The sequence below is a fragment of the Castor canadensis genome, chromosome 15 (genome assembly GCF_047511655.1).
Source record: "Castor canadensis chromosome 15, mCasCan1.hap1v2, whole genome shotgun sequence".
Taxonomy (NCBI): Eukaryota; Metazoa; Chordata; class Mammalia; order Rodentia; family Castoridae; genus Castor; species Castor canadensis.
Window position 1 is genome coordinate 47,576,844 of NC_133400.1, and position 12,154 is coordinate 47,588,997.

Genomic DNA, 12,154 nt, shown 5'->3' on the forward strand with positions numbered 1-12,154 from the left:
GTTTCTGCTTTTTGTGGAAGAATTTTATTGATTACTCCATCTATTTTGAATGGTAGTTTTGCTGGGTAGAGATCCTAGGGTTGAAGTTATTTTCATTCAGTGCCCAGAATATCTCACTCCATGCCCTTCTTGCTTTTAAGGTTTCCATTGAGAAATCTGCTGTGATTTTGATGGGTTTACCTTTGTATGTTATTTTGTATTTTTCTCTCTTACAGCCTTCAATATTCTTTCTCTATTTTCTGTGCTTGTTGTTTTAATGATAGCATGTCGTGGTGAAGTTTTATTTTGGTCAAATCTGTTTGGTGTCCTGGAGGCTTCCTGTACCTGAATGAGCATAACTTTCTTTAGATTTGGGAATTTTTTCTGTTATTATTTTATTGAATATATTATGAATCCCTTCTGCTTGGACTTCTCCTTATTCAGTGTCCATGATTCTCAGGTTTGGTCTTTTGATGGAATCAGTGAGTTCTTTCATATTCCTTTCACAGCTCTTGAGTTGTTTGACTAACAGTTCTTCAGTTTTTCCTTTAATTTCCATTTTATCTTCAGGTTCTGAGATTCTGTCTTCTGCTTGTTCTAGCTATTTGGCCTTCACTGTGTTTTATATTTCTGTTTCACTCTTTTTTTTCTGAGGTTTTCCATATCATGGGTCACTCCCTCTTTAATATGATCTACTTTCATCTTCAATTCATTTATCTCTTTATTTATAGTGTTCTCTCTTTCACTGTAGTATTTATTTAGGGCTCCTATGATTTCATTTATTTGTTTCTGTATCTTCTTGTATTCTTTATTTTTGATGTCTTGAAATTTCTTGAGTACCTCATGTACATTTTGGTGAACTGTGTCTAGTATCATCTCCATGAAATTCTCAGTGATTACTTGCAGGATTTCTTTTTTGAGGAACTTTTTGTGGACGTTGTGGGTTCCTTGGTGTCATTTATCTTTGTTTTATTAGAGTCCAGAACTGGGTATCTGTTTTCTTCATTTCCCTCCTAATGCTATATTAAGGGGGGAATTGGGTCCGTTGACATTCAGTGTTAATATTGATAGGTATGTGGTGATTTCTGTCATTTAGTTGTTTTGTTGTTTAAGGTTATGATTGTGAGCAGCTGAATCATTGCTATTCTCTGATTCCTTCTCTTTTCATTTCCTTTTTCCATCCCTTTTTCTTCTTCCCATTGCTCCACTTGGTACTGTGCAACTATGTTCTTGATAGGCAAGTTGGTTTTCAGTCATCTGTTTTCTTTCCCTTGACTTAATTTTTGTTTTGTAGCTGTCTTGGGTTTTTAGCTAAGTTTGTGTGTTCTATTTCTGTCCCTGGTCTCAGTGTAATTTTGTATTAACTGATTCACAGGTTTAATACTTGGCCAGTAGTTTGTCATATAGAAAACCCCTTGGTGAAGATATCTATAAGTGGTGGGATTTGGGTGTTAACATTTGTGATGCTAGCTATAGAAATTTGGGGAGTTGGATAGGGTGGCACTAAAGGGGGAGATGGGACATGGGGTGGATTAGTGTGGAAAGCAGTATGGGGGCTGCTTTTTTTGTGGTCCTTATGTGTGTTTGGGTGTGTTTCTGTTGCTGTAGAAGGGTGCATTTGTGTTAGGGATTGCAGGGGTTTGGATTTGTGTAAAGTTGGTATTGTAGGTTTTTCAGTGGGTGATGAGTGTGAAGGAGGGAGGAGTAGTCTGGGGGAGAATGGGAGGGGATGGTGAGGACTGGGGGAAAAGAGTGAGTGAGAAGGGACAGAACAAGTTGTTGGAGAGGGGAGAAATGGGTTTTAGCACAGGAGAAGGAGGGAGATGAAGGGAGTGAGAGTAGGGATGACAGGATGGTGATGGTAAAGTTGATAGTATAGAAAGAGGGAAAAAGATAATAGGAATAAAAATAAAAATAGAAAAACCACAATAACAAAACTAACAACAGAAAAAGCCAAAGAAGTCAATGGGGAGAAATGAACAAACAAACCAAAAACAAAAAAGAAACAGTTTCAGTAACAATAGAATTTCAGTCTTAGTTTAAGTTCTGGAGTTACTCCTCCAGCATCCAGTCCTGGTGTTGGCATTATAAGCAGAAGCTCTGTCATGGTCTCACCAAGTGATTGACTTGTGAGTAGTGTTTTGTTCTTCTGTCTTTCAACTGCAGCTGCTTGGTCAGCTCCTCCCCCAGTTAGATGTGGCAGTTTAAGTTTGCATGCTATCTTGTGTTCAGGAGGTCAGCTCTGTAGTCCACAGTTGTCCTGCTTTGGAGGTGGCTTTTCGCTGTGCTTGTTTACAGGGATTTCTGTGCTGGGAGCTTATTTCTTTGCCCCACCCCCTCTCTCTCAGTCTGGGTCAGTGTTCCATCAGACCTCCCTGTTGTCAGTGTATTATGCTGGTTTGCTGTCTGTTTTTCAATTTTGTGGGGCAGTTTGACTTTGGGTGCTGCTCCTGGCTCAGAAGATGATCTTTGTGATCCACTACCTGTCCTGCTTCAGGGAGTGACTTATCACCTACTCACTGTCGGCCTTCCTGCCTTTCCAGCATTTGTTTACTGATAGTTCTGCTGAGATTAGTTCCTGCCTCTCCCCCTTTCTCCAATGCACTTTCAGTGATCCTGCCCCTTCTGCTGTGTGCTAGATTACAGTTTGCTGTTTATTCAGTTTTTTTCGGGGGTGGGGTCAGTCTGCCCATGGGGTTGTGCTGGTTTATCCCGGGGTGGCTGGGGGAATTCCATGTGACACATGGCACTCACCTGTTTGGAGCCTGTGGTGGCGGCAGGGGTGAAGGTAGTGACAGCTGCAGTGGTGGTGGCCACCCACAAGTTTTCTCAGTGTAATGTGGTGTGGAGAAGTTTTCCATGGGCTAGGGGCCCAGGTGTCAAAGTTTTGCTCTCGTTGGTGCTTTATTTCTGCCAAGTGTGGCTCCAGCATCTCAGCAAGGTTTTGGAGTCACGGAGCTTATGCTGTCTGCTTCAGCAACCTAGTCACCATCTTGGATCTCTTCTCTCTTTTTTTTATAAGTTTACTTTCTTTTTTTCTTTTTTTAAATTGCACTGGTAGTACATTGTGGCATTTACAAAAGTTCTTACAATATATCAAATATATCATACTTGACAGTTTCAGGTCTTAAATTAAGGTTTTTAATTCATTTTCATTAATTTTTGTACATGGTGAGATACAGGAATCTACTTTCAGTCTTTTACATGAGGATATCCAGTTTTCCCAGCACCATTTGAGGAAGAGTCTGTCTTTTCTCCAACATATGTTTTTGGCACTGCTATTGCAACACAGTCAGCTGTAATTGCATGAAGTTATTTCTGAGTCTTCTGTTTTATTCCATTGGTCAGTTGTCTGGTGTTTTGCCAGTGCCATATTGTTTTTGTTACTATGGCTCTGTAGTATGATTTGAAGTTAGTTATTGTGATAACTCCAGGACTGATAATTTTTTTGTGTAGAATTTTTTTTCTTTTTTTTCTTTATTCATTAATTCATATGTGCATGCATTGTTTGGGCCATTTCTTAAGATTTTTCTCAAAATTTCTTGGGCTCTTTTGGGTCTATTGTACTCGGATTTGAATCTTAGGATTTTTTTCTATATCTTTGAAGAATGATGTGGGAAAATTAATGGGAATTGCATTGAATCTGCAGAATGCTTTTGAAAGATAGCCATTTTCACATTATTAGTTTTGCTTATCCATGAACAAGGGAGGTCTTTCCATCTTCTACTGTCTTCTTCAGTTTCTTTTTCAGTGATAGTTTCATTGTAGAGGTCTTTTACCTCTTTAGGTTTATTCCTAGTTTTCTTTCTTCTTTCTTTCTTCCTTTCTTCTTTAATTTCTTTTTTTACCTTAGTGATTCCTTGCACTTGCAAAGCAGGTGCTCTATTGCTTAAGTCACACCTCCAATCCATTTTTGTTCTGATTATTTTGGAGAGGGGTTTCCCAAACAATTTCCCTAGGCTGGCCTTGAACATGACCACACCTTCCCACATCTCAGTCTCCCAAATACCTAGGATATGCAGGCATGAGCCACTGGCACCAGTGAAGTTATTTATATTTGTGTCTTGATTTACATATAATATAAAATATGTAACATTACTGAAAGTATTTATCAGTTCTAAGGGGTTTGGTGGAGACTTTAGGGTCTTTTAAGTATAAGATAATATCAACTGAACATAGGGACAATTTGACTTCAGCCTTTCTTATTATGTCTTTCTCTGTTTGTTGTTTTGGCTAGGAATTCAAGCACTATATTTAAAAAGAGTGAAGAAACTATATAACGTCCTCTTATTCCTGATTTTAGAGGAAATGCTTTCCATTTTTCTCCATTTAGTACAATGTTGGGTACAGGTTTCTCATAGGTAGTCTTTATTATGTTGAATTATCTCCCTTCTATTCCTTGTTTCTTCCTTGCTTTTATCATGAAGAGATAAATTGGTTAAATTTGCTTAATCATATGTGTCTAAAAATTTATCCAATTATTTTGGATTTTTTATTTTATTGAAATGTAGGTTTTCAAAATAATCCCTAATGAGCCTCTGAATTGTTGTAACATTCCACCTTTCATCTCTAAATTTATTCATTTGGATCTCCTTCCTTTTTTTGGTTGGTTCATCACTCTTGTTTATCCTTTTAAAGAGCCAACTCTTTTACTGACTCTTTGTATTGTTCTTTGTGTCTTAATTGAACTAATTTCTGCCCCGATCTTTATTATTCCTTTCTACCTACTAATTTGGGGCTTAGCTTGTTCTTGTTTTCCTAAGAACTTGAGGTGCATTATTAATTAGGTTATTTATGTGAGATTTCTCTGATCTTAATGTAGCCTTTGCTGTTCAGGTTCTGGTATGTTGTATTTTTATTTTCATTTAGTTTTAGGAATTTTTAAATATCTTCCCTTATTTCTTCAATGACCCACTTATCATTCAAAAGTATATTTTTCAGTCACCATATTCATGTAGTTTTTATACTTTCTGTTGCTACTGATATATATTTCTGTTCAGTGATGATCTAACAAGAGTCAAGAAACTATTTGGACTTTCATGTATATTGTTCAGACATGTTTTATGAGTTTGTCCTGGTTGCTTACTTTTTGTTCTTTTCTTTCTCCCTTCTTCCTCTTGGAGTTTGCTGCTTTACTGAGTTGAACGTGCTTCTTTCCTTTTTTTCACTCTTTTATCTATTCTCCTGAATTGTTTTCTTTCCTGACCCCTCATGTTTGTGACTGTCTCTCTTCCTTACCTGTGTGTAGGATTTAAGTATATCCTTCATTGGTGGTTTATTTTGTGCTTATCTTGGAAGGTGTTCATTTCTCTATCAATTTTAAAAGAAATCTACTGGATATAGTAATCTTGGTTGGCAGTTATTTGTTTTCAGAACTTGAAGTATAATCATTCTACACTCACTAGGATTTTACGGTTTCTGTTGGGATGTCTGATATAATTCTGATGTGTTTGCTTTTCTACATAAATTGACATTTTTCTTTTGTTTTGCTTTCAATATTCTTTATTTGTTCCATAGTCTTAGAATTTCTACTACAATTTGGCATAAAGAAGTGCTTTTCTGGCCTTGTTTATTTGGGATTCTATATGCCTTGTATAGTTTGATGTCTGTATTGTACACTAGACTTGGAGAACTTTTGCTATAATTTCATTGAATAGGCTTTCTATGCCTTTAGTTTGCATTTCAGCTCCTTCTACCGAATGGACTCAGATTTGGTCTCTTGTGTCCCATGGTTCTTAAAAGATGTGGTCTTACTTATTTATTTTGTCTTTATTGGTAACTGAATATAGTATTTTCTTGATTTTGTCTTCAGTCCCTGATATTCTTTGTTCTGCTTGGCCTAGTTTAATTTGTGTTGTTTTCCACCAATTTGATTTATTGAATTTTTCACTCCCAACATTTCTGGGGGTTTTCAAATCTCAATATCTTTCTTGAATTTACCATCCATGTTGCTGTCTTTCTTATCCAGATAATACTTCATTCAGCTATTTGTTTGAATTCTCTTTGAGGTCATTGGTTATTTTTGAAAGCAGATTTTTTTTAATTCTTTGTCTGGCATTTCAGCCATTCCATTATCTTTGGATTCAGTTATTGAGGAGTTATGAGCTTTTAGAGGAGTTATTTTGCCTTCTTTTTTCATATTTCTTGTTTTTCTAGGTGTGATTTGTATATCTGTTGGGATAAAAATCTACTCAAATTTTATTTGACTTTTTAATGAGCAGTCTTCCCTTGAGGGCTCAATATTTCACACCACTCAAAGAGAAGAAAACAAATTTCTTTAACAGCTACAAGCTTGTGCTCTATGTGAAGAGAGATCTAGACTAGTCAAGGATAAGTTGTCCGTATCAGCGCTGCATTTACTTTAGAAGCTTCCCTTCTTTGCATGACTGGATTTGCTGCTGGCCCCAATGCACTTTGCAGAGTGTGGACTGTGAAGCTTTCTTCTTGCACCATACCCAGTTTGTGTGGCAAATGTTGAAACTTAGAGGTTTTTCCCATATGCATAGAAGAGTGGGGGGCAGGCAGTAAACAGATCCCTAAGACCCACAGTGAAAGGGTACTCTGCCTGATGGTCTCAGAGTGTTCAGATCCTTCCCAGAAATAAAACACCTGATGGGAGTGAGGAAGCTAGGGAAATAGCATGGTTCACTGGGCTTGTGCTCATATCTCTTGCTCCCACCCAGCAGCAACCACACTCAGCAGGGATGGGCAGTCCTCTAGTCATGGTTTCAGGCCTGGATCACTGAATCTTTGTGGTGATACTCAAGATATGGGGCTTGCTCCCCACAGAATGTGGAGCCACCAGCCCCATACCATTCACAGTCAGAGCTTCTCATGCCCAGACTTCTCATCTAGTTTCAGTCTGACCCTTCCTCTCCCCATGACAGCCTCTCCTGGCCATGTCCCACCTAAACACTGTGGGAGAGTTTCTGGTCTCCTTAACTCAGCCACTCTATAGGCCCATTCTCAAGGTGTTGCCTGGCTATAGATCTCTGAGATATGGGGAATATAAAATAAAATGAATTTCTTCTCTTCATCAATGCTGGCCTCTCAAACAAGAGGAGTCACTGGTGCATGAAATCCCACACTGGATTGAAGACTTGTTAGCATTATTGACTTGTCCTGCATCTAGGACTGCCAGTCTGTCACCAGCACTTCCTGGTTGACTTTGGTTGTAGCTTTGGATTCTCACCCCACCATACCCCCTTCTAGAGAGGAGCAAAAATTGGTGCTGTAGACCTGCATGTCTCTGTGACTTTTCACCTGTCCTGTTGCCTCTTTCATGATTCTCAATGCCCTTCCCCTCTTTCTTTGGACTAAAGTCTGTCATGTATTACCCTGACTCTTCTTATTTACAGAGTCACAGCAGGAAGCTTCTATTCTGTAATTTTACTCTGGAGGTCCCAGAGATCATTTTAAAATTGTCACCATGATGGTAGATTATTTTATCTCTCTGTTTTTCAGTTAACATTAATATTCATTATTTATTTTCTTTCCAAATCTCTCATTCTTTTATTAATCAAATAGTTAACATTGCATAATTAGCCAAAAAACAAATTTGGTTATCAATAATACAACTGCTTTTTGATGTGACATAAACTGTAGCTAAAGTTATCAAACCAAACATTACTCGTGAGAATTTGAAGATTAGTTTAAAATGTTTATGTGATATTTAACTTGTCATATTATCTCTAGCTAAACAAATGCTCTCCAAGACATGTTTGACATTGGAAACATATTGAATATTACCAATGACTTTCCCAACAACACCACGCCTCATCCCCAGTCTCTGCTAACCACCATTCTTCTCTCTGTTTCTATTCATTGAACTTTTTTAGATTCCACATTTAATTTAGATCACATGGTAATTTGTCTTTCTGGGCATTTTCCTATGTCTTAACAACTGGTGTTATCTACCTCAAAACACACTGACTGAGGATAAATGTTCCATCCAGGGAATCCCAACTCCTCAAAGCAAGTGACAAGGTGAAGTGAAGGACAAAGTTTTATCAGAAGGATGAGAGCCCTGTGGAGGAATGCAGAGAGTAGAAAGCAGATGAAAGAGATTGCATATACAAGTAGCAAGTCATGTTATCAATTCAGAGGGATTAAAATGGCTTATGAAAAAGCATTGAATACAAAAGATATAAAAGGAAAGAATGAAATAGAGAAGTTAAATAATAAATTTACACTTGTATCCCCCTTTGATGCTTACTCTTTGAGAACCCTTAACCACATGTATGAATGTTATGTTGATGACAACGTAAATCACCTGCTCACTAGTGACTGCACAGCTCAGGAACCACCAACCTGAAGTCTCACTGAACATAATCCCTATAAATGACACCTGCATTACTACAGAATAATTGGAATCTAATACAAATCTCTGGATTTCCTCAAAAAGTACACAAAATAAGCAAGAAAATGTGGAAATATGATTTATGTATCTAGTATATGGGTTTTAACAATTAGAACTGAAAACTTGAAGACAAGCTTCATGAAAATTATCTCAATCATTTTAGGTGACTCTATGAGCTACCTAACCATAATTGAATTCCCACTTTTCCTTGTTTTTCTTAGACTGACCTGAATTATATTTCCTAACATTGACTGCACTGTGGTACTTTTATCTGAAGAGGACCTTTTCCTTGGATGTGCTTCAAAGTGCCTAATAACATCAGCTAGTGCATGAAGAACTTGAGCTACTAAGTTGCCTCATTATCACCACATTTCCATATCCTTGGTCTCTGTGTCTTCTAATGGACACAATTTTGAACAAGTAAATAGTACATTTGGATTTTCACAACAATATAATTTAATGGGACTCTTAGGAACATACTGACATTACTGTTTTATTTTGGCAGAGGAGCATGTTTCCCACTCCCCACTGGGCATCATTAAAGCACACACAGGACAGTGGCCTAATAATGAGGAAAAATGGAAAGAGGAATTAGTGACTGAAATAATGAGGCAAGCTTTGGAATCTAGCAACCCTTTTTGAAAATGAAGTATATGATCGATTGTCATGGGACTCATTAAGCTAACAAGTAATTTCAAGGAGCTCATCTTCTGAGTTCTATCTCCTGAGAACACCTTCCTACATTGCTTATAGTGAGTTTGGTAAATAATGCCCAAAAGGCAGACATCTATGCAGGTAGGCATCTTTAGGGAAACCGAGAGGCCAAGAAGTGAGTGTCACTCTGAGAATGAGAAACTTAGTGGTCTCCAAGCACCTGTAGGAAGAATGTTAGATTCATTGTAAGGCAAGGAAGAGAGCATGGCTCATGCATGAATAGGCAGAACTTCTAATGATTCAATTAGATAATTCCATTTACTTTATAGTCATCTTTTTCAAATGACATGAAAACATTGCCATTTGCTTTTTTTATAAGTTTGACTTTATTGGAAAATCTCCACTTTAAGGGTAGAATAGGGAAAAGTTTCTTAAAATTGTCCTTTGCATATTATTTGTTGTTGATGTTGAGTCTTTAACTGACTTTCAAAATTATGTACTTCATGGGACATAGCCTTGCTGTGTCATGCCCAGGAATGATAGTCTGAGTATTTCTAACTTGCTATTGTGTCTGTCCCACAACATAAGTGTGCAGAGAGGAGAAACCTTTATTATGCACTTAACTTTGAAAATTATATACAAATCATATTTTTATTATAATTCACTGTTGACTCATAAAAATCTGTAAAGTGAAAATAAAAGTACCTCATTGGAATTTTTTTTATTCATATGTGCATACAATGTTTGGGTCATTTCTCCCCCCTTCCCTCACCCCCTATCCTACCTCCTGCCCCCTCCCTCTTCCCCCACCCCCTTGCTACCTGAAGAAACTATTTTGCCCTTATCTCTAATTTTGTTGAAGAGAGAATATAAGCAATAATAGGAAGGACCAAGGGTTTTTGGCTAGTTGAGATAAGGACAGCTATACAGGGAGTTCACTCGCATTGATTTCCTGTGCATGTCTGTTACCTTCTAGGTTAATTCTTCTTGATCTAACCTTTTCTCTAGTTCCTGGTCCCCTTCTCTTATTGGCTTCAGTTGCTTTAAAGTATCTGCTTTAGTTTCTCTGAGTTGAGGACAACAAATACTATCTAGTTTTTTAGGTGTCTTACCTATCCCCATACCTCCCTGTGTGCTCTCACTTTATCATGTGATCAAAGTCCAATCCCCTTGTTGTGTTTGTCCCCTCATTGGAATTTTTTAATCTGCTAACAAATCTATAGATACAAGTAATAAATAAAACAAAAAGCTGAAGAAGAAAATAAAACTATTAGAGAAAGCTTATGTTTTCCTACAGTAGTTTTAAAGTTTCAGGTCTTACATTAAAGTCTTTGATCCACTTAGGATATAGGCATAGTCAGTGACTTTTTGAATAGGACTCTAACACTTCAAGAAATAATAGGAAGGAAGAACTGACAAACGGAATTGCATCAAATTAAAAATTCTCTGCACAACAAAGAAAATAGTTAACAGAGTGAGAGACAGTCTATAGAATGGGAAAAATCTTCATCAGCTATTTACCTGAAAAGGGATTAATAACTAGAATGTTTAAAGAACACAAAAAGTTAAACACCAAAAGACAAAATAATCCAATCAATAAATAGGCAAGTGAATTTAACATAGAATTCTCAGAAGTAGAAATACAAATGGACAATAAATGCTTGAAAATGTTCAACATCCTTTGCCATAAAGGAAATGCAAATCAAGACTACACTGAGATTTCATCTCATCCCAGTGGAAAGAGCCATCATCAAGGAAACAATCAACAACGAATGCTGCCAAGGATGCAAGGGGAGGGGGAGGGGAAGCCTTTATTCACTGTTTATAAGAATGTAGACTAGAGGTCCGTCAAAACTAAAAATAGACCTAACATATGATCCAGCTATATCACTTCTGAACATGTATCCAAAGGAGTCATAGTCAACATACAATAAAGACATCTGCATACCTGTGTTTACTGCTGCCTATGTTTACTGTTGCTCCATTCACATTAGCCAAGTTATGGAATCAGACCAAGTGCCCAAGAGTGGATGAATGCATAAAGAAAATCTGGTATACATACACAATGGAATATTTCCAACCATAAAGAAGGATGAAATTAGGTTATTTGGAAGAAAATGAATGGAACTAGAGGTCATAGTTTTAAGTGAATAAGTCAGACAAATATCGCATGTTTTTCTCATGTGGAATCTAGAATAAAAACAAAAAAGACATGAACATAAAAGGGGGCTATTTGGGGGAGCAGCAGAATGGGGGACAAGAAATGGTTCTGGAGGAGTGAATATGATCAAAATACATTGTATACATTTACAAAACTGTAGTAAAGAAAACCATTCCTTTGTAAAAAAAAAAATTATGAGAGACCTAAGAAGCAAAAGTCATAAACAAAAATGCTTTATGTAGAAGAGGAGAGTTAAATATTGTGGAAGAGGTAAAAGGAATTTTTATAAAGATTAAAAAACCAGAATTGGATGCCATAGATTTAATCGAAAACCCAAAGACAAGAGCTGATTCTGGGTTTCTCGGATATACTGTACCTTTCTGGAAGTTTGTGCTCTGGTGAAAACATTCAGAGAGCCTCATGCAGACCCCAAGAACGTTTGGCGGTGAGTAGGCCTTTAGAAGCCGCCCAAAGCCCATAATCGGTGGACGCTACAACAAACCGAAAGACGTGGGGTACCGGAGCAGTGGCCACTGCTGCTGCTTCTGTCACCACAGATTGCATCGTCCCTGCCCACCGCCTCCGAAGGACATGGCCCTGAGAAGCATCCAGGCCTAAGCGCGGCCCGCCTAGCCAGACGTGTTGCTGCCCGGAGTAAAGCGAGCCCTCCACAAGCATTTGCAAGTTAAGATGGAGGAGATTTCGTTGGCCAACCTGGATACTAACAAGCTAGAGGCCATCGCTCAAGAGATATACATAGACCTGATAGAGTATTCTTGTTTGGGATTCTGCTTTGAGGTACACCGGGTAGTCAAATGTGGCCACTTCTACCTGGAGTTCGCAGAGGCTGGTAATGTGAAGGATTTGGGCATTCAGCCAGTGGAAGACAAAGGGGGATACCGCCTCCCTTTCTGCTCACTTCCTGGAGAAGCGAGGAATGAATGGGCCTGATCAGTGGCTGCAAGGCTCCCCTCCAGAATTCCAGTAACTGCAGCATGGCA

At 37.9% G+C, this 12,154-nt stretch overlaps 1 protein-coding gene across 1 annotated transcript; it reads left to right on the top strand.

Moving 5' to 3' along the window:
- Nucleotides 1-11,837: 11,837 nt before the first annotated feature.
- Nucleotides 11,838-12,104, top strand: LOC109700471 (ataxin-7-like protein 3B). Its single transcript, XM_020185663.2, has one exon. It carries the CDS (start codon nucleotides 11,844-11,846, stop codon nucleotides 12,102-12,104), a length of 261 nt encoding a protein of 86 aa, XP_020041252.2. The 5' UTR covers nucleotides 11,838-11,843.
- The last annotated feature ends 50 nt before the right edge of the window (nucleotides 12,105-12,154 follow it).